The sequence below is a fragment of the Metopolophium dirhodum genome, chromosome 1 (assembly GCF_019925205.1).
Source record: "Metopolophium dirhodum isolate CAU chromosome 1, ASM1992520v1, whole genome shotgun sequence".
Taxonomy (NCBI): Eukaryota; Metazoa; Arthropoda; class Insecta; order Hemiptera; family Aphididae; genus Metopolophium; species Metopolophium dirhodum.
Genome location: NC_083560.1, coordinates 42376251 through 42400585, shown reverse-complemented (window position 1 = coordinate 42400585; position 24335 = coordinate 42376251). Strand labels below are relative to the sequence as shown.

The 24335-nt window shown below is 26.8% G+C and overlaps 2 protein-coding genes across 2 annotated transcripts; both read right to left on the bottom strand.

The window, feature by feature from the left end:
• Positions 1–7083: 7083 nt before the first annotated feature.
• On the bottom strand, positions 7084–8198 carry LOC132938967 (MAPK/MAK/MRK overlapping kinase-like). The gene is given in 6 exon segments (XM_061005948.1): positions 7084–7420; positions 7422–7728; positions 7788–7868; positions 7871–7934; positions 7937–8168; positions 8170–8198. Coding segments are annotated over 6 exon segments (1050 nt in total).
• A 9644-nt stretch (positions 8199–17842) lies between these two features.
• On the bottom strand, positions 17843–24081 carry LOC132938957 (uncharacterized). The gene is made up of 11 exons (XM_061005936.1): positions 24016–24081; positions 22855–23024; positions 22612–22750; positions 22461–22535; positions 22276–22373; positions 21646–21720; positions 21368–21576; positions 20600–20790; positions 20287–20397; positions 18351–18462; positions 17843–18258 (listed from the first exon to the last, which is right to left on the bottom strand). Exons 1-11 carry the CDS (start codon positions 24079–24081, stop codon positions 17843–17845), a joined length of 1662 nt encoding a protein of 553 aa, XP_060861919.1.
• Between the last annotated feature and the right edge of the window lie 254 nt (positions 24082–24335).

Below are 24335 nucleotides of genomic sequence, written 5' to 3'. Positions count from 1 at the left end.
ATCTACAGTTATGAATAACAACAAAATAAGAAAATCGGTACTTGAGAAATCGAGTGAATAACCAATTTATAAAAATATATGAACTTCAACTACTCATTCAAATTTAATTTGATTTTTTTAAATTTAATACATCCATTATTATTTAACTTTATTGATTGAAGAATAAACAAATGTCATTATAATTTTATTTTAGTGACAAGTAAGTAAGTAGGTAACTTAATTATTTTATTAATTTAATTTAATTTTTTTAATTTTAAAATATTAAATATCCATAGACAATATTATTTTTATAAGAATTTAAAGTTCGAATTTTGATAAAACCTAACCTTTGAGTTCTATTAATGTTATAGTTTTTACATCAAGTAAAAAATGACAAAAAAATGTATTTAAAAAATAAATTTCGGTTTATAATTTTATTTTACCATTACATATTATTACCTACAATAGCATTAAACATTAAAATTGTATAGCGCTTAAATATCTACTCGAAAACGTATAAACGATATAGGTACCTACTTTTATGATACTAAGCAAAAATTTAAAATAAAATCTTAATAAAAATTACATTTTTTAAAAATACATACTATATTATTATATCCAACGAAAAAACGTATTAAATGTCACCTTACGTGGACGTCAGACATGTGTGGTTTCCATCTTACACACCTAAAACAATTTTTCGTTCGATAGTGTCAATAGGGCACTGTCAGTTTTGATATAAGAGTGAATTGACCTATTATCAAACTTTTAAATAACAACATCATATGTGTTCTCTAGTTGGTTTCTTACGATATTTTAATTTTTCAATGAATTATGAATAGGTCCATGCACTCAAATATCAAAATTAACAGAACACTATTGAAATTGGCAAACGAAAATTTGGTATGTGAGAAAACGGTGTGCCGTCCTCTTAATAAAATCAATATTTTTTACCTTTATGAAAATGGTGCAAAAATCAATTGTTGTCTTTATAGATAAAAAGAGAGTTGAAAAATAACAAACCTAAAAAAAATGGAAATAATTTAAAACAGTTGAAAGTCTTGAAAATATTGAACAACTGTTAACTATAATATGAACTGAGGTTTGACTAAACCCATTTTGTATTTCGTGATGGGTTTTATAAAAAAATTGTATTGTTTGGTGACTGTTACTTAACCTTTAAAATTAATATATGATATTTGATTTCTTAAATTTAAATACCATAAGATAAACTATAATAACTACTTATGTAGAATCATTATTATAATTATTAAAACGATGTTAATATAATAAATAAAAATAAATTTCACACACATTAAGATATTTTACAGGATTAACTCTATAATAGATCAATTAAATAATCAAACTAAATAAATGTAAATAAGTACTGATAAACTAAATGGCATACAATATAATCACTATTGTAATTATTAAAATAATATTAATGTAATAAAAAATAAATAAATATCATTCACGCTATGATTGTTTACGGGATTGGCTATGTAATAGATCAATAAAATAATTAAAATAAACAAATTTACATAGGTATATTATATGATAAACTAAAATGCATAAAATAGAATCATTACTGTAATATTATTATAATAATACTAATATAATAAATTAAAATAAATCTCATAGATATATTTTTAAGTTTCATACATTTTAAATAATTTTTGACTTAACTACAGCTCGTCCCGTCTACAATTTGGACAATATTTCAGCACCTGTGGCGGTGGAATCCCGTCCCAGATTTGTTTAGAGTTACACCAAAAACCAAAATAGATTTTGTCAAAAACCGATTTTATCCCTTAATTTTTATGTTGTTTTTCCCGGTGCTTTTAAAACTAGAAGGAATTTTGAATGTTGACCTCCCGAATGCACCAACTAGACACACTGTCCCATCGAAAAAGATACTGTTGATCAATATCAAGACACCGACACAAAATTAAAAAATTTAAAAAGCGGGTAAGTAGATGTCGCTCAGCTGTAAAGTACGTTACAAGTGAGTCACTGTATAATGGATTGTATTAAATTTGAATTCAATGATATCATATCATTGTAGACGAAAAACGATTCTGAGCAAAGACGGTTTGTTAGTGTAGTGTTTATATTGTTATTATATTTATTATAGCCTGTAAGTTGAATTAATAGTATAATTATTTACAACAAAAGTAGGTCAGCGCATTTCGGTGGTGGATGTTTGTCCATCGACCCTTCGGGCCTCGGACAGGATAGTGTAATTTTACTGTATTCGATTTGAATGCAATGATTGCATTCGATAAAGAACGATTCTGAGCTGACGAGGGAATCTTTTTTATTTAATTTTATTCGTTTCTATGGTGATAAACAAAGCGTTTTAAGAACAACTTAAGAACAATTTATATAATAATAATAATAATTTAAAATTAGGAAATATGATAAAAATGAAAAAAAATATAAAATAAAAAAAAAAGCTCATAAGTCACTCAAATGTTTTGAAAATTTGACCATGTCTAGGTAAGGCTAATATAAGTAAACAACCCAAATTTCAAGTTTTACGAATGTTTTTAACCAAATTACAATAACAAAACTCCCAAAATTAAAATGTTTATAAATAGCTCAAAAATGGCTAAAATTTTCCAAACTTTCCAAAATACAACAAAAAATATCTCTTGTCATTTTTCATTTGAAGCAATATTTCTGGTAGAAAATGTCATCCGTAATTATTTAATATTATAAAATCATGACATCATATGTTTTTTCTCCTTTAATCGCTTTTATTTCGAGTAGCGTTTCGAAAATCGAAAAATGACCTCTCTAAAGTACCAGCTCAAAAACATTGCCTTTCAGAAAATATGCTATACTTGATACTTTTGAGCAAGTTTAGAGGGAGAAAAAATGTTTACAGAATAAAAAAGAAAAAGAAATAAACATCATTGTAAAACGATTACGTTCCTCGCTCCGCTCAGAATCTAAAAGTAATAAAAATCGATATTATATTCTGAATGGGGGGGGGAATGTATTAATTTTACAATGATGTGTGTTTTTTTTTTTTTATTTTTATTTTTGTTAAAACGACGTGAAAAACAAAAGAAAAATTAAGGAAAAACGGGAATTTTTACGCAAAATCTGTTTTCAAGAAAATCGATTTTGGTTTTTAGTGTAAATCTAAAACAAATGACCGTAGGGACATGAAATTTTGACTGAATGTTTATATTAGCATTTTCTATACACCATAAAATTTTGAAAATATTTTGACTCTTTTTGAGCTGTTTACGGACATTGTCAGTTTTTAATTTTTTTAGTTTTTTATTCTATAAATATCAATAAAATTTTATCTGTTGAGTAAAAAAGCTTGAAAATTTAATAAAGGCTCCTAGGTTATTGTTTCAAAGGCAGATGAAAAAAATTAAAAATCCTTAGTCACAGTTTTTTTTTTATAAGCATTTAAAGTTCAAATATTGACCAAATACGGAAAAATCACGAAAATTTGCAAATTACTTTGAGTTAGATAATCACAAAAAATTTTCCTTTTAAATCTAAGATTTGAAAATCTAATACAAGATTTCTCATAAGTTTGTCTACCTCTATCAAAAAAAAAATGTCTACAAGAAACTTAAATTAAATTTTAATGAGCGTCTGAAATTTATATTTTTAAAACATTTGATATTCACTTGATTTCTCATGTAACAATTTTCTTATTTTATTGTAATTGAAAAATGAATGACTGTAGATACTTGAAAATTTCACTGAATATTTATATTAGCATTTTCTATACACCACAACATTTTGAAAATATTTTGACTCTTTTTGAGCGGTTTACGAACATTGACAGTTTTAAATTTTTTTAGTTTTTTTTCTATAAATATCAATAAAAATTTTTTTGTTGGGTAAAAAAGCGTGAAAATTAAATTTAAGGCTCCTGATATATCGTTCTAATAGCAGTTAAAAAATATTAAAAATACATAAGCACAATTTTTATTTATAAGCATTTAAAGTTCAAATGTTGACAACATTTATCAAATTTATAATTTATTAATTATTTTGTAGTTAAAAATGTATAAAATGTTTAACTTTTATGGCTAAGGATTGAAAATTTAAAACAAGGCTCCACGTAAATAGGTTATAATATAAATTACTTTATTCACAATAATATCATCAAATATACTTGGTAATATCATAGGCTGACTGACCGTTTTCGCTCAGAATCATTTTTCTTATACAATGATATTACATCATTGAATTCAAATTTAACACCATCCATTACAGCGACCCACTTGTAACCTACTGTACAGCAGAGTGACATCCACTTATCCACCTTTTTTAAAATTTTTTTTGTGTCTGTCATCACGGTTTGGGGCAGTAAAACTGCTTCGAATTTCTTCAATAGTATCTTGTTCGATGGGAAAGTGAATCTAGTTGGTGCATTCAGAAGGTCAAAAGTAAAAATTTACCAGTAATTTTTTAAAGCGCCGTGAAAAACTGGAATTTTTACGCAAAATCTGTTTTCGAGAACATCGATTTTGGTTTTTGGTATAACTCTAAAACAAATGAACGTATGAAATTAGCAAATTATTTTGAGTTGAGAATTCATAAAAATTTTTCTTTTAAATCTATGATTTTAAAATGTAATATAAGATTACTCATAAGTTTGTCTACCTTTATCAAAAAAAAATATCGTAATAAAAAGTTATAAAAATCGATGCTATATTCTGAATGGTGGGGGGGGGGATGTATTAATTTTACAATGATGTGTGTTTTTTTTTATTTTTGTGTCTGTCATCACCTTTTAGAAGAGTAAAGGACTGATAGGAGAGTGAATCTAGTTGGTACTTTGGGGGGTCAAAAGTAAAAATTTCCCAGTAGTTTTCAAAAGCGACGTGAAAAACAAAAGAAAAATTAAGGAAAAACGGGAATTTGGTTTTTGGTGTAACTCTAAAACAAATGACCGCAGGGACATGAAATTTTGGCTGAATGTTTATATTAGCATTTTCTATACACCATAAAATTTTGAAAATATTTTGACTCTTTTTGAGCTGTTTATCAGTTTTCAATTTTTTAGTTTTTTTTTCTATAAATATCAATAAAAATTTTTTGTTGGGTGAAAAGCGTGAAAATTTAATATAAGGCTCCTGATATATCGTTCTAATAGCAGTTAAAAAATATTAAAAATACATAAGCACAATTTTTTTTTATAAGCATTTTAATGTTCAAATGTTGACAACATTTATCAAGTTTATAATTTATTAATTATTTTGTAGTTAAAAATGTATAAAACTTTTATGGCTAAGGATTGAAAATTTAAAACAAGGTTCCACGTAAATAAGTAAATATATAAATTACTTTATTCACAATAATATCATAGGCTGACTGACCGTTTTCGCTCAGAATCATTTTTCTAATACAATCATATTATATAATTGAATTCAAATTTAACACCGTCCATTACAGTGACCCACTTGTCACCTACTGTACAACAGAGCGACATCCACTTACCAACCATTTTTTTTTTATTTTACAGTAATTTTAGATTCTGAGCGGAGCGATTAATGTATTGATTTTACAATGATGTGTGTTTTTTTTTTATTTGGTTAATTATTATATTGATCTATTACATAGCCAATCCCGTAAAGTATCATAATGTGAATAACATTTATTTATATTTATTATATTAATATTATTTTAATAATTACAATAGTGATAATATTGTGTCGTATTTTGCAGACAGTCGTCAAAATAATATTATTTAATATATATGTAATATAGGTGGGGATATTTCAAATTGTAAATTATTGACATAGGTCAGGCCAGCGAAGCAATATGTGCTGAGGCGACGATAATATTTTCTATATAACACCGTTGTACTCGCAGGCACGACCCCCTGTTGTCGCTGAGTGATTCGGCGAGAACGTAGCTACGACGTGCGTGTGAAACGCCGATCGTAGTTCGGGCTAGGCGATCTGAATTTGCTAAGTGTTTTATTTATGTTTGTTTTAATACAATAAAAGTGTTTCCGACCTGAAAACCCGAGTTAAACATTATTTTAGTCATTCTTACGTTCTTACCTTTTATTGGAACATCGCCGGGATATACGTACTATGTGTCAATGAAGTTTTATTAAACTGAATAGTGCCAAGGTATATGTAATCTTTGAGTCATTTCAACTAGATAGGAACGAACTAAGAATTGACAAGCGCATACCATCGTACCTCAATGAGTTAACAGTGCCATTCTAATTAACTTTAGAGAGTGTCATTAACTAGAGAATACGAGGTTAAGGCGTATAGTTGGTTTACCGCGTATTGTCTAATACGGGTGATACCACAATTGTATACAATTTAGTTTATCAGTACTTATTTACATTTATTTAGTTTAATTATTTAATTGATCTATTATACAGGTAATCCTGTAAAATATCTTAATGAGTGTGAAATTTATTTTTATTTTTAAGATTATCAATTTTTTACTTAATTCCACCTACGGTGGATTAATATAATCAATTAATACAAAATCCTAACCTAACCTAACCGTACAAAAATCCGATGAATAAAAAACCAAATTTAACCAAATTAGCCTATCTTCTTCCCAGAGGTATAATCTACACAAAAAATTCATCTATATATATAAAAATGAAGCGTAAAAAATGTATGTTACCTCATACCTAGCAATATACAATACACTATTATTATTTTAATCTGAAACTAAATTTTTTTTTCTGGTCAGATGGCACCACCATTGTATTTTTTGATATTCGAAGTTTTTACTTTTCCGGTGGATTTTCCTAAAATTTTCTTTCGGAAAAACCTTCTCCTGGCAATCACAAACATGTTAAAAAAGCTATTCTCGATTGATGAGTTAACGACATTTTTCACGCTCTATTTTTATATATATTGATATTTATTTTGTTATTGTTACTACGGTAGCCGGTTCAGTTGAATTATTATTATTTGTTTACTATCATATTTGTATATAAAATATACCCAACAAAATGCAAGTATATACCTATGAATATTTTTTTACTAGGTAGGTAAATATATCCACCAATAAAAAAAATAAGTCCCTATATAAATATTTTCACTCGGCTACATACTATTAAACACTGTCTGTCTGTTTGTTAATTGTTTATATTTTATAACTTACTTTTTGCTCTATCTCGGATAAGTTAATTATTGGTTTATTTCTCAGCAATTTTTCAAAATCTCTCATTTTATATCCATACACCGTATTTTTCATCTCAGAAAAGTATGACTTTCGTAGTAATCGATTCGCCGAATACCTCTTGGTTGGATCATAAACTATCATATCTATAATTAAATCATATTCCGGGCGGTATGGTTGGTACACTGAACGCAGTCCAACTCCAGTGGTTCTGCCATTTCGTTTATTAGTTTCGTATTGTGCAACGAACACATCAGATTTATATTTTTTAAATTTATTAGTTAGTCTTTCGTCTGGAGAGTACCCGTTCAATCTTTTCAATTTGTTCATTTTCGTCTCGACCATCGAACAACGGATGACCGGTAGCTATTTCATAAAGTACACATCCCGTTGCCCAAATATCCATTTTTGAATTGTACCAACCTTGTGTTAACAAACATTCAGGTGAGCGGTACCATCTAGTTGCCACGTATTCTATGTACTGATGGCCATAAATGGAATGATATGTGGTTCCAAAATCACCGATCTTTAATAAATTGTATCTCAGAAAAATATTTTCTGACTTGATATCCCTATGGATAAAGCAATTCTCGTGCAAATACCTTAAGCCTGTACAAAATGTTCTAATGAATAATAATAATAATTATAGTTTGTAACAACAATTATACCTTCCAACATTTGATACATATAAGTTTTAATTCTATATTCTGATAGTGGACATTCTCCGTTTTCTATAATATCGTATAATGTTTTTTCATTAATTCTGTTGCTAAAATAACTTCTCCGTTTTCTTTTTCGTGGTATGCCTTTTTTAGAATAATATTAAGAACGGATGTTTTGCCACCGAGTTTAATACATTAACTTCTGATAAAGCGTTCCATTTGTCAACGTCCACTGCGTCAGCGCCATATTCATATTTTTCTTTCAATACTTTAGCCGCATATTCTTGTCCGCTGCTTCGTTGCACACATAACCATACAACAGAAAACGTGCCTTGTCCAATTATTATTTTTAGATGAAATTCAGAATAAAAATTATTTGAATCGTCTACTAGATAGTGGTACATTAGGTGACGTCATTAGGTCGCATGAAGCTAAAAATGTAATGTAACCATAGTTAAGCATTTATATTAAATACGTACAATATTACTAGGTAGGTACTTTAAGAAACATATTATTAAAACGTTTTGGTTTCCATACAAACACTGGAAATCGATTTTCATTAATGTATATCTTTAAGGTATATGCCAGAAATGTGAAATTTGTATTTATTTTAATTTTAAAAATGTGTATTATAATGTATGATATATTATATTATACTAGATGATCCCGTGCACTTGGTTGCCCGTTAAATGTATCAACTCTGTATGACTCAAACTTTGTTAAATTCATTATTATTCGGTTTTATGGTGTTCCACATTTATCTTAACTTTTCCGTTGCCCGGAATAAAAATTCTGATTCGCAGCAGTACATTTATCAGGTAGGCGGTAGATCGCGGACCACGTGCTGTTTGTACGTAAGTGTATGATTTAACTCTAAAGTGTCGTTTCAACTTTCAATAATAATATTATTGTTCTGTAATATTAGCATAAGTAATATTAATTTCATCATATCAATTATTATTCCACACATCAAATAAGTCCATACGGCTTTCTCATTTTTCTATACATTTGGCGCAAAAATGTAAATTTAAAATTTAAAATAATTGCTTACAATATATTTTAATTTTTGAATTGTTACAACAATACATTTTTCAAATTAAAAACTGAGTAAACACATGTATAAGTTGGGTTTGTTTACTGTTAGAAAAATCATCAATTAGTTTATTTGTCATTGTTAAAATTTATAAAACTTTCAACATTTATAGTTAAGGATTGAAAACTTACAACAAGGTTCCACGTAAGTAGGTTATTCTGTAACCAAAAAATCTTGATATAACTCTTTATATATTGTTACAATGTTATTTGAAAAATATTAAAAATCCAGTCACAATTTTTTTATAAGTATATAAATTGTCAATTTCCATTTTTTTTAGTTCTTTTTTCTATAAATATCAATAAAATTTTATCTGTTAAGTAAAAAAGCTTGAAAATTTAATAGTAGGCTCTTAGGTTATTGTTTCAAAGGCAGATGAAAAAAGTTAAAAATCCTTAGTCACAGTTTTTTTTTTATAAGCATTTAAAGTTCAAATATTGACCAAATACGGAAAAATCACGAAAATTTGCAAATTACTTTGAGTTAGATAATCACAAAAAATTTTCCTTTTAAATCTAAGATTTGAAAATCTAATACAAGATTTCTCATAAGTTTGTCTACCTCTATCAAAAAAAAAATGTCTACAAGAAACTTAAATTAAATTTTAATGAGCGTCTGAAATTTATATTTTTAAAACATTTGATATTCACTTGATTTCTCATGTAACAATTTTCTTATTTTATTGTAATTGAAAAATGAATGACTGTAGATACTTGAAAATTTCACTGAATATTAGCATTTTCTATACACCACAACATTTTGAAAATATTTTGACTCTTTTTGAGCTGTTTACGGACATCGTCTGTTTTCAATTTTTTTAGTTTTTTTTTTCTATAAATATCATTAAAATTTTATTTGTTGGGTAGAAAAGCGTGAAAAAATAATGCAAGGCTCCTGATATATTGTTACAATAGTAGTTGAAAAATATTGAAAATATATATGCACAATTTTTTTTTGAAGCATTTAAAGTTTAAATTTTGACAAAATGTATTAAATTTAAAATGTAATAATTATTTTGTAGTTAAAAATTTATAAAATGTTCAACTTTTGTAGCTTAGGATTAAAAATTTAAAACAAGGTTCCACGTAAATAGGTTATATATAAATTATTTTGTTCACAATAATATCATCAAATATACTTGGTAATATCATAGGCTGACGGACCGTTTTCGCTCAGATTCGTTTTTCTTATACACTGATATTATATCATTGAATTCAAATTTAACACCATCCATTACAGTGACCCACTTGTAACGTACTGTAAAGCAGAGTGAAATCCACTTTTTTAATTGTTTGTTTATGATTTTATAATAAATATATGATCTTTAAGTCTAAACCTTTAAGTAGAGAACAAAAAATAGTTAATTTTAAGATTTTATAAGTAGTCCAAATGATAAGTTCTGTCTTTTAAACTTTTATACAATCATTTAAAAGTTTAAAATGTATATTATAATTTATACCGAATTTCTTTTAGAATATTTATCTTTTATAATACCTAAAAATAAAAATAATTTAGTGGACTATTTAGAATTGTTAGGGCATTTTTAAGTTTATTTAGAACATTAAAATCATTAATTATAATTATGACAATCACCCCAGAAAAAACCAAGGGGCAACTGCCCCTACTTCCCCCCTGACGACGTCCTTGTGTGTGGGGGGTTAGACACCCCTGAATGTCGGCAACTGTAAGTAATAGTCGGCAATTTTCAGAATTCGAAAAATATAATATATTATGCCATTATGGGATTATTAAATTATCGAAACTTTCATATTATTAGCAAGTAAAACTAATAATAATTTACTCGTAAAAAATATTAATTTTTTTATAAACATTTTTTTGTTTATTTTGAAATTCAAATAATAATGAAATATAAAATCGATATGTCATTCCCTCAAAAATATTATTCTCTATCTTTTTTGTAATAGTTGATTTTACTCTAAGATTACATATAAACATAGAAAAAATGATTCTGTGTTAATGCGTTTTGTCTATGTTGAGCGTAGGCCAGAGAGAGAAAACAAATAGTGCGATGATATCCTCTTAATTATTTTTGGTCTTTATTATATATCAAAAGTAAAAAATTCCAAATAGTTTTTAAAAGCACTGTGAAAAACAAAAGAAAAATTAGGGAAAAAGGGAATTTTTACGCAAAATCGATTTTGGTTTTTGGTGTAACTCTAAAACAAATTAATTTCCCTAGTTGTTTAATGTTTATATTGTGATTTTCTACACCATAAAATTTTCAAAAAATTTTAGTTTGTTTTGAACTGTTAGAGGTCTGCTCTTCAGTTTTAGTTTATCTTTCTTTAAATGTCAATAAAATATGTTATTTGTTGGGTAAAAAAGCATGACATTTTAATACAAGGATTCTAATTTGTGTTTCAAAGAGTGATAAAAAATATTAAAAATCCATTGTCGAAATTTTTTTTTTTATAAGCATTTAAAGTTCAAATATTGACAAACTACATAAAATTCCGAAAATGTGCAAATTATTTTGTTAGAAATTCATAAAAATTGTTCTTTTTAAATCTAAGATTTGAAAATGTAATACAAATTTATCCATAAGTTTGTCTACCTTTACCAAAAAAAAAATGTCTACAAGAAAATCAAATTAAATTTTTAAGAGCGTTTGAAATTCTTATTTTTACATTTGATATTTTCTCGATTTCTCGTGTAACGGTTTTTTGTTGTAATTAAAAAACGTATGACTATAATAGATACTTGAAAATTTCACTGAATGTTTATATTAGCATTTTCTATACACGATAAAATTTTGAAAATTATTTAACACTTATGAGCTGTTTACGGACATTGTCAGTTTTCAATTTTTTTAGTTTTTTTTTCATTAAATATCATTAAAATGTTATTTGTTGGGTAGAAGAGCGTAAAAATTTAATGAAAGGATCCTGATATATTGTTGCAATAGCAGTAGAAAAATATTAAAAAGGGCACACATTTTTTTATAAGCATTTAAAGTTCAAATTTTGACAAGATTTATCAAATTTAAAATGTAAAAATTATTTTGTAGTTAAAAATTTATAAAATGTTCAACTTTTGTAGCTAAGGATTAAAAATTCAAAACAAGGTTCCATGTAAATAGGTTATATATAAATTACTTTATTCACAATAATATCATCAAAAATACTTGTTTATATCATAGGCTGACTGACCGTTTTCGCTCAGAATCGTTTTTCTTATACAATGATATTATATTATTGAATTCAAATGTAACACCATCCATTACAGTGACCCACTCCACATGCCACATACTGTACAGCAGAGCGACATCCACTTACCCACCTTTTTAAATATTGATTTAAATTGCTATATATTTTAATGAATAATGAACTAATACAATTTTTATGAGCGTTAGAATATCATATTTTTACAATATTGGATATTCACTCAATTTCTTATGTACCAGTAGTGGTTTTGTTATTTTGTTGTCATTTAAAAAGGGATAACTGTAAATACTTTAGGTCTAATCCCTATCAATAGGTATTGAAATTGAAAATTGAATTACAACAATTAGTATTAATAATATTAATTGTTTGTTATTTATATTGTACTTTAAATCATAAATCATAGATAAAATCTAGAGTATAAATATGACAGATAGATGGATCATTTTGCTTAAGGTACATAATAATTTAAGGAATAATAAATGAATTGCTTAAGTAGGTTACTTATAAGAAACTTATTTACAATATTTATTTGTTTGTACTTGAAGTGACCGATCTTAAATAATGTTCTTAAAAAATGACCGAAAAATTGTTTAAACAATTCTTGAACAAACAAAAATACGAACGCGCGATTACGATGTAACCCCAAATGACCAATGAGTTGTTACTGATTTGAGTACCTATGCATATAACGAACGTTAAACTGTAGATAGATATAGACGTTATATTCTGACGTATGAAAATAATAAATAGTACTATATCGACAAATTATGAATAGTCGGAACAAAATAGTTTTAATTACCAATTAAGTTTAAGAGGGCTGGAACGTAATCCATTCTAAGGAGTAAAAACTAGGCATTTTATATTTCAGTTTAAATGGGTCTTGTGAATGTGTTGAAAGTAAATGAACATTAGTATGTGATTCGTAGTACCGATCACGTTCTAAGGGGCATCATAGTGATCGGATATGTAGAAATTCTTTAAGTTTACCTACGCGCATGCAGAAGTCACCAAATGTTAGGTACTTTACAAAATTACAAACATTTTTTTTCAAAAAATACTGCCAGTGACTTCAATCACTACACTCAGTAGGATGTTCTGATTTAAATTTTGAAAGCAGATTTGAATTCTCCTCTAAATGTTCTATGCTTTAACTGTCGTACATTTTTTTATATTCTATATCAATTTATTTAAATTTGAATTATGAATATGATCTAATTTTACTCTTTTTGTTAGTAAATTTCTAAGTAAAATAAAATAAAAATCAGAAAAATAAAACTGTCTAAGCATAGATAATTTAAGGAAGAATTCAAATCTGCTTTCAAAATTAATATCAGAACATTATATTGGGCGTAGTGGTTGAAGTCGTGAACTATGTTTTCGACCGAAAACGAATCACGCTCCAGCCCCCTAATCTAAAAATGTATTTCATATTGTATAAACGTGCAATAAAAGTTAACAAAATTACCTAAAAATGATTATAATGATTGCTCAAAAAACGCCTAAACTCAAAAAAATGCAAAAAAAATGCAAAATAAAAGTTCAAGCTTCCAATTCTTTGATGTATGAAACGGATTTTCCACTTGAGAAGAATTGCCAGGGACTACCCAAACAATAATGTGTTTTTCATTAAAATAGGGCCCTATTATATTAAACATACCCGAGTTAAATAGATTATTCAGAACGTACAATTTGCTATGTTATGCGTTTGTATCTTTTTAGGGTTTGTAGGTCGACAACATCGGTATACAGGTGACAGTCAGGTGAAAAAATTGCTGAGATATATATTTATAAGTATTTATATATGTACAAAATTAGTAGTTTTCACAAGCGACGTGAAAAACAAAAGAAAAATTAAGGAAAAACGGGAATTTTTACGCAAAATCTGTTTTCGAGAAAATCGATTTTGGTTTTTGGTGTAACTCTAAAACAAATGACCGTAGGGACATGAAATGTTGACTGAATGTTTATATTAGCATTTTCTATACACCATAAAATTTACAAAATATTTTGACTCTTTTTGAGCTGTTTACGGCCATTGTCAGTTTTCAATTTTTTTAGTTTTTTTTTTCTATAAATATCAATAAAATTTTATCTGTTGAGTAAAAAAGCTTGAAAATTTAATAGAAGGCTCCTAGGTTATTGTTTCAAAGGCAGATGAAAAAAATTAAAAATCCTTAGTCACAGTTTTTATTTATAAGCATTTAAAGTTCAAATATTGACCAAATACGGAAAAATCACGAAAATTTGCAAATTACTTTGAGTTAGATAATCACAAAAAATTTTCCTTTTAAATCTAAGATTTGAAAATGTAATATAAGATTACTCATAAGTTTGTCTACCTTTATCAAAAAAAAAAAATGTCTTGAAGAAACTTAAATTAAATTTTTATGAGCGTCTGAAATTTATATTTTTACAACATTTGATATTTACTCGATTTCTCATGTAACAATTTTCTTATTTTATTGTAATTGAAAAACGAATTACTGTAGATACTTGAAAATTTCACTGAATGTTTATATTAGCATTTTCTATACACCATAAAATTTTTAAAATATTTTGACGCTCTTTTTGAGCGGTTTACGGACATTGTCAGTTTTCAATTTTTTTAGTTTTTTTTTCTATAAATATCAATTAAGTTTTATCTGTTGGGCCAAAATGTGTACAAATTTAATACAAGGCTCCTGATATAATGAAACAATATCAGTTGAAAAATATTAAAAATACACAATTTTTTTTTATAAGCATTTAAAGTTCAAATTTTGACAACATTTATCAAATTTATAATTTATTAATTATTTTGTGGTTAAAAATTTAAAAGGTGGATAAGTGGATGTCGCTCTGCTGTACGGTAGGTTACAAGTGGGTCACTGTAATGGATGGTGTTAAATTTGAATTCAATGATATAATATCATTGTATAAGAAAAACGATTCTGAGCGAAAACGGTCAGTCAGCCTATGATTTTACCAAGTATATTTGATGATATTATTGTGAATAAAGTAATTTATATAATAACCTATATTATAACCTTTTTACGTGGAGCCTTGTTTTAAATTTTCAATCCTTAGCCATAAAAGTTAAACATTTTATAAATTTTTAACTACAAAATAATTAATAAATTATAAATTTGATAAATGTTGTCAAAATTTGAACTTTAAATGCTTATAAAAAAAAATTGTGCATATGTATTTTTAATATTATTCAACTGCTATTAGAACGATATATCAGGAGCCTTATATTAAATTTTCACGCTTTTTTACCCAACAAATAAAAATGTATTGATATTTATAGAAAAAAAACTAAAAAAATTGAAAACTGACAATGTCCGTAAACAGCTCAAAAAGAGTCAAAATATTTTGCACATTTTATGGTGTATAGAAAATGCTAATATAAACATTAAGTGAAATTTTCAAGTATCTACAGTCATTCGTTTTTTAATTAGAATAAAATAAGAAAATTGTTACATGAGAAATCGAAACATTCAGTCAAAATTTCATGTCCCTACGGTCATTTGTTTTAGGGTTACACCAAAAACCAAAATCGATTTTCTCGAAAACAGATTTTGCGTAAAAATTCCCGTTTTTCCTTAATTTTTCTTTTGTTTTTCACGTCGCTTGTGAAAACTACTGGGAAATTTTTACTTTTGACCCCCCAAAGTACCAACTAGATTCACTTTCCTATCAGAAAAGTTACTATTGAAGAAAATCCAAGCACTTTTACTGTCCTAAAAGGTGATGACAGACACAAAAAAAAAAAAAAAATAAAAAAAAAAAAAAACACACATCATTGTAGAATCAATACATTCATCGCTTCTCTCAGAATCTAAAATTTTATACATTTTTAACTTTTATGGCTAAGGATTGAAAATTTAAAACAAGGCTCCACGTAAATAGGTTATATATAAATTACTTTATTCACAATAAATCATCAAATATACTTGGAAAAATCATAGGCTGACTGACCATTTTCGCTCAGAATCGTTTTTCTTATACAATGATATTATATCATTGAATTCAAATTTAACACCATCCATTACAGTGACCCACTTGTAACCTACTGTACAGCAGAGCGACATCCACTTATCCACCTTTTTTATTTTTCTTGTCACTTTTGAAAACTATTAGGAAGTTTTTACATCTCGTATGCACCAACTAGATTGACTTACCCACAAGAAAAGATACTCAAGTTGAATGTTAAACCACTACTTATCGTTTAGAAACACAAAAAGTTGAAAAAATTAAAAAAATAATTGTAAATTCATTACATTCATTACATTCACTGCTCATCTCAGAATCACTCACCAGTCGGTTTATGTTATATGTTTTGTCCAGTATCAAATTATACACTATAAAACACCAGTCGTCAGTGACTACAAAACAGTAAATAGTCTCCGAATTTTATTCTTTAAAATCGAAAAAAAATTCACTCCAAACCCCCCTACAAATAAACCTTAAGACCGCTCCTGGAATTAATTTATTACTATATAAAAAAAAAATTCTTCATATTTTATGTTAGGTGGGATATTGTACCAAAGAAAAAGGTATTTTTTCCGCGATTTGTTAGTTTGTTAGTGACATGGAGACAACGCGTAAAGGTACCTACGATTTATTATTATATTATATTAAGTAACGTATAGTACTATTGATATAATTATACCATTCTATACTCAGTGGTAGTACCGAAGTTATAGTGAAGTAAAGAATAGTATTTCACTGCTTGTAATTAACATTAACATAATCGTAGTTTTCATAAACACTAGAGAAGTAATTAGCAAAAGTATTAATAATATCATTAGGAATATTAAATTCATCTGTTTAAATGCCTACGATTAGGTAAAAAATTATTTTTGCACTTACTGTTTATGAATTTCCAAAATGTATTAGGATTGATTTTTAAATTAGTTTGAATTTTACTTACATAATACTGATAATATTTTTCTAAAGAACTTACATCTTCCACGAAGATTAGAAAAAGTATTGTAATCACTCACCAAACCCGAACTCTTAAACACTTTATGAGCAACTTTTACCATACCACAGAAGGTACCTAGTAAGACTGACGTTTAATTATTTTAGGTACAAAAATATTAATGATATCATAAATAATAGAATAGAACAAGTCGAGAACCTCATTAATATTAAGATCTTTGAATAATTTATTCCAGTCTATCGAAGCTAAGCTTAATGTTATATCTGCGTAATTACAATTAAAAAAGTTATACATGCATAAATTATATTCAATTGGTTCACTTATAACTATGGGAAAAGAAATTTATAAGCCCGGATGATAAATGTGACACGTAACAAGAGAATTTACAGATAAATTATTTAAACCAGAAAAGAACTAAGTCTAGCATTGAACCAGTACTGTTTTAAACATTATTAAATTGAAAAAGATTTAGAAAAGATGAATTTGATAAGAACTCTGATTCAAAATTATTTAAGGTCAATAGATTAGGAAAAAATCCAATAGAGCTAACGTGCCATTGAAGTTTAGGAAAATTGTAGTCACCAACCATAATTACAATATTAACATAAGGAAAACTTAAAAGTAAATTATTAATAATATCAAAATGTGCAGTGTAAATTGAGATATCAGTATGAGGAGGAAAATATACATAATAAAAATATGTAGGTATATTATAATATAACTATTGTTTATTTTAATAATGACAAATACTTGTTTAACTGGGCTGATGGGTAAATGTAATAAACGATAATGAAATTTATTATTCATTGATAAGAGAACAACCCCACCTCTAGAACGATTACTAGTATTCAGTAATCTAGTATTTTGAAATGGTTGGAACGCCTTTGTCAAACTTCAACCCTATGTTGGATTCACCGGCTGCTTTACGTTCATTGAGTTTTTTTATGATATCACGAAGTTCATTTTGTTGCATTTTAGTACGATCTGTAGATATCCGAATGGAACTGTATGTAGATGAAGTGCACAGTTTGTATTTATTTTTAAGTACAATAAAAATATCTGATGGATCATGAAAAGTAACTTTAAGTGGCCGAGGTTCACTTGTTTTTTTTCCTAGTCTAGTGACTAATGCTGGAGCAATATTACGAGTCATAACACGTAAGACAGATCTTATTAGAGATATGTCATCCTCATTATTTCCATCAGATTCTGCAGCATTATAAAAAATTAAACTTCGTGATCTTGCCTGTTGATCAATAACTTCGGATGTATCTAGTATAGTAGGTGATACAAATTTTAAACATATTAATTTATTATTAATTCTACAAATGAAATAAGAGATAGATACTAGATAATAATATTACCAGTTTGTGTTGATGTACGTTTCATTAAATATTTAGAATTAATATATGATCCATTTTCTATATCTTTTAATTTGACATTTTCTAGACAATTTTCAGAGTTTTCATTGAACACCTAAAAAAAATAATATATATAATATACATTTAAATAATACTTTATTTTAAAATTATAATGAACACTAGCCGACCCGTCACAGCTTCGCCCGTGATTGGTTGTTTATTTTGCCTCCAGAGGATGATATGTATAATTTTTTTTTCAAATTTTATTGTTTAATGTGATTGGCAAGTAAATATAAAAAATGGTTAATGAAAACGTATTGAAATGTTTCGAGAGGTATTAATGATAAATATATTTTTATCAAAAATAGCTGATCCCGTGCACTACGTTGCCAGTTAAATGTACCAACTCTATATGACTCAAACTTTGTTCAATCCGTTATTTAATAGTCGGTGTATGGTGTTCAAAATTTATCTTAACTTTTCTGTTATATTAAAAATTCTGATTTACAGCAGTAGATTATCAGGTAGGCAATCTATCTGCGGTAGATCGTGGATCCAGTGCTGTTTGTACGTAAATGTATGATTAAACTCTTAAGTATCAAAGTTATACGAAGTTTGTCGTTTTTACTTAATTCCCCCTACGGTGGATTAATATAATCAATTAATACAATATCCAAAATTCAATAACCAAATTTAACTCTTTTTAAAAAAATCTATCTTCTTCCCAGATGTCTAATCTACACACAAACATTCATTTATATATACCTATATATATATTGACGAAAAATAATAATACAAATCAACAAAAATGCCGGATTAACCAATAACAACCAATATATAGTACACTATTATTATTTTAATCTGCAACAATAAACTAAATTTTTTATTATTTAGTTTATTTTTTTCTGAAAAGATGGCGCCACTTGTATTTTTTACATCCCTATTTTCAACTTTTCTGGTGGATTTTCCTAACGTGTTCTTTCATAAGAACCTTGTCCTGACAATTACGAACACAATAAAAAAAGAATCAACCAAATCGGTTTAGTAGTTTCGGAGTTTATCCCGAACAAAAAAAACCGACTTCATTTTATATAGTAGTATAGATATTATAGATAGGAGTATTGGTGTACGCGCGATGCATGGGATCATTTTTATCGATAAACTTCTCGGAACAATTTTAATCTCGGAATCATTATTCTTATCTACACGACGACGACGACGACGACGAACAAAAAGGATAGGTTGCTGGTAGCTGGAAACCCGCGGGCCGCCGTGCCGCACAATACGTATTGGCAGTGAATAATTTATTATAATCGTTAATTACTCCAATAAAACGCAACATTTTTGAAAATCCTTTCATATTGCACTGTGAAAATATGAGAAGAACCTCTATTCCAAATTTCAAGTCCGTACGTTGAGTAGTTTTTGAGATACAGCGATCAGTGAGTCATTGGTATATTGATTTTATATGTATAGATTACTAATAATTAGTAATCTATACATAATAATTATTATTGACTAACATTATCGGACTTTATTTATGCCTAAAACCTGCTCCGTGATATCCTCTTTCATTAAAAAAAAACTGCATGACAATTGGATAAGAAGTTTCGAAGACAAACCGTAACAAAGATTTCCTCTTTTGCTTGATTTCAGTTTTATATATATAGATATATATAATATCTATAGCATTGTATGTAAAATACTATTTGAACTAAAAATATTTGTATTTTTATAAGTATCAAATAATTATAATAAAATTGCATTGTATTTAATTAATCTTATTAATAAATATTAATAGATTAATTGTTAACATTATTGCTACATTTAACAAATTGAATATATTATGATATTTTCTTTTTAGATGATTAATAATAATTATAAAATTATAAGATCCATTTTCAAATAATTTTAAGTAGGTATAGTATACATTACGTACAATCATAAATGGCTTTCCGACGTCACAAAATTTTTGAAACATATCTTTAATTTGTTCAGTTGTTTGAATATGTTTTAAATCACCGAGTCCTATTTTAACAGCTATTCCAGGCTGAAATTGTACAAATAAAAATAAATAGAAATATAGGTTAGACTATACATGCATAAATAGTAATTATATTTGTATTATTAACTGGAAAACAGACTTGACTCAAATGTTGGTAGTATGGGTAAAAACCATAGGAAACTTGATCATAACAAAACATAAATTATTAAAAATGAAAAAAAATAATTAAAAGTATAAGAAAAAATACCTTCTTCAATTCATCAGCCAATTCATAAATAACATTTGATGGAACTGTTTCAATGTTTCCAAAATCAATGTAGAAAACATCATAACAACCTATATTATTTTTTAATATTTTTGCTCTATATAAACCATCATTTACAGATGAAAAAACTTTGACCATGTCTCCCACAGCTGGATTACATTTTAGTATTTTATCTAGTAATAAAAAAATACAAATATAAATGAATTGTTTTGTAGTTTATGACATAAAATAATTGTGAATATCAAATTAAGGTTATTGGTCATCTCCAACTACCTATTGTTGCTATATGAAAACTATACTAGTTAGTAGGTATTAAATATGGTGTTTTAAGGTTATACTCAAAATGTTATTAAAAATAATAGGTAATAACCATCACTTATCAGTTATTTATTTCAAAATATTTAATCACAATTGATTGATTTTTTTGACCGTATGCAATCTACAGATGACGTAGACAGAAAAGATAATATGAAGTTATTTCAAAGTATAGCATTTTGGAATATGTAAATAGTCGATGCAGCGATAAATTATCATCATGTTAAGGTGAACTCTTTGAATATTAAAATATAAAATATGTGGTTAATGAAACACCAATTTACAAGTAGTCTTAGATGATTAAATTATATGTTTAAAAAAATTGAAAAAGTAACAAAAATAATATAACAACAAAGAATACTAGAAAACCAGAATATACAAATTTCTCAATTTATTTTAACGATTTGACCAGTAAGAAATATAAATTTGGTTTACCTGTACTGTTAGCAGTGTTTAATACAGTATCAAAATCAACGAAATTGTAACTGCCAGTATTGCCACATTTTATAGCTTTTCCAACATACAAACAAGTAAAATCTTCAAAATAAGTCAAAATGCAATAATCCTCATTTTTTAATGGCACATTGTTCAGATTTTCTTCGCTAATGAAGCTACCTTTTCTGAGAGTTCTAGATACATATGAGCTGTAAATATAAGTTTTTCTATGAACATATTAATCAAGTAGTACTTTGATAGAAGAAAATTATATTTACCTTGATTCGTTATCATGACCATTGGATATATTATTTTCTGCACTTATAATTTTTGAATCATTAGCAGAGTCAATGCTAAAACATATTTAAAAATAAAGAAATTAAAGAAACTTGTAGTTAATGTAGTTACAATAGAGGCATAATGTAAACTGAAAATGAGTTGTACGCTCAAGAACCTTCAGAGCATTGATGCCTAACTTTCTTTTTTCATTGGGCAAAATTCATACAATTTTGGTTTTGATCACCAATTAAACATTTATAAAATTCATAAAATATATTATTTATACATTATTTCAGCCTAAAATGTCCGCAGGTTTTAAGACAGGCTTTATATTGCTGCAAACCTTTACAACAATTAGAACATATATGTTAATAATAAAAAACTAAGGTTATCAACGGAAGTACCTGTAGAGCATTACTTTAATTATTTTATAATGAAAATAATGAATTAGGGGCTCTATTAAAATTAACAAGAAAAAATGTCTAGAAATCATACCATTTTAAATTTGTATAAAGTACTAAAAGAGTGGGATTCAAAATAAAGACTTCGATACAATACAATTTTAACTATTCATTGGTAACAATAATAAAATATACATTTACTAAATAATATTAAAGTTAATAACTTACTCTTTTTTTGATTCTAATAATTGTTTTTCATTAACACAATTTTCCAACTTTGTATCATTACATTTGACATCAACAAGAACAACTCCTTCATGTAGTTTCTAAGAATAAATACATAATTATAAAATATACAATAAAAACTAATAAATATAAATAATATTAGCTATAAGTTATAACTCAATATTTACACTCTCTGACAGAAGGGGTTTTATAGAAAATTTTGTTTCCTTCGGAATAAAATCTTTGAATGTGACAGGTAAAACCTAGAATACAAAACTTATTATACATTAAGTGAAAAATTAAATGTAGGCGTTTAAAATGTAAATAACTTTTACTTACTAATGGTTCATACATAAAATAATATGGAATGACAAACAGATTCTCTAATTTAGTTTCATAGAAATTGCCATAATCAATTAACTGAATTAAAGTATTTTCAGTTTTAAATTCATTGTAACTAATTAGTTTCCCTCTGAACCTAAATAACCACAAAACATAATTTATAAAAGTTACACTTGTTGCATTTTGTGTACAATATAATTCAATTGCATTATTTCTTGATTATATACTAAAAAAAATTACCAGTTGCCTTCAATTTCAACAGCTACTATTCTTAATTCTTCAAATTCTGTAACTTTATTATATAAGCTATTCCATAATAAAATTGATTCCCTGTCTTTTTTTCGCTTTTCCACTTTATGATTGGTTGTTACAAAACTTACATTTTTAAAACAACTTGGTTGCAAATAAACCTATTAAAATAAAATAAATAAAATAAATATTATAATCTTTAATAATAAAAAAAAATGATTATCATTGGTAGACTGTAAATATGATTTTACTGATATCCAGTTCAGTGTATGTATGTATGTCAGCATGTATGTGGTATTTTTTTTTTTACCTTTTATTATTGTTTTTTTTATTTATGTTAACATATTAATATACAGGCACGGACTGATGAAAAATGGCACAGGAAGGTACATAATTGGATATTAAATATGAAAAAGGTTAGGACTTCTTAAAACAAAGGTAGCAAATGATTTTGGTCATGATCTTATTTTGGTGCATTATTAAGCAGTTTATATAACTGTTATGTTTGTGGGTTTCGGAATTAATTATTTCATAAACGTTACATTAATTATAAAGTAAATATAGAATAAATAGCTCTTTAAACTGATTAACCTACTTCCCTATTGGATCCTATAAATGTATTCTTCATGATTATTATAGTTATTTTAGAAATAATAGATCTACGAACTTATCAGAAAACATGGACTAAGGTATAATTGTGATGGACTAGCATAATATGTTGAAATTCTTTTTTTATATTTAAAGAAGCATAGAGAATGACAAGCTGAAAGAATCAGGATATTCTCCATACACAGGTTTAACAGTATGAATTAATTTAATAATTGCACATTAATAGTTAATTTATGTTATAAATCATTGCTTTATATAATAATGAATGTTTAATTGTAACACTAGATAGTTTTGTTATTTCAAAACTGTGCAGAGTATGATAACGGAATTGTTGTTTCCAAACTACCAAGGGCGACCCACCACCGTTTAAAAATTATAATGAGCGTGTAGGTTTGCTATGAACTATTTGGAACAATCCTTGTACAACGATAATACTGATTAGGTACACAAAAGTAAAAATGAATAATAGGTACCTAATATCAATACCCTCCATTACAAACATTCAAAAGTAAAAAGCCCAACTATTATAATTTATGAACATACCTCGGTCCAAGTGTTCAAAGACAAGAACTCCAAAACTTGTGTGGACGTAAGAGGACACAAAGCCATTATTATGTACGTGTAAGTATACTAACTAAAATAAAAAATTATGATATTTTTTACAAAAATAACCGGAAAGAAGTTCGCAATAATCGTACGGTTCGTTCGTTCAAAATTACGAAAGATGCGACTACACAAACACGATATTTAAAAAAAATAATAAAATGCTTAGTCATTGAGACTTATTGTTATGCCGGCAGTACACATTCGCCGAGCCAGCACGAGGGCAGCCGAGTGCGAGAGTGAACTAGATGCGCTCGTAT

What these genes read in the sequence shown, in the direction of transcription:
- LOC132938957 (XM_061005936.1), bottom strand. Translation starts at nt 24,081, where the DNA reads ATGGCTTTGTGTCCTCTTACGTCCACACAAGTTTTGGAGTTCTTGTCT. An exon ending in CTTTGAACACTTGGACCGAG is followed by an intron (nt 23,025 to 24,015) that starts GTATGTTCATAA and finishes TTATTTTAATAG; the next exon opens with GTTTATTTGCAACCAAGTTG. An exon ending in TTATTAGAATCAAAAAAAGA is followed by an intron (nt 21,721 to 22,275) that starts GTAAGTTATTAA and finishes AATATGTTTTAG; the next exon opens with CATTGACTCTGCTAATGATT.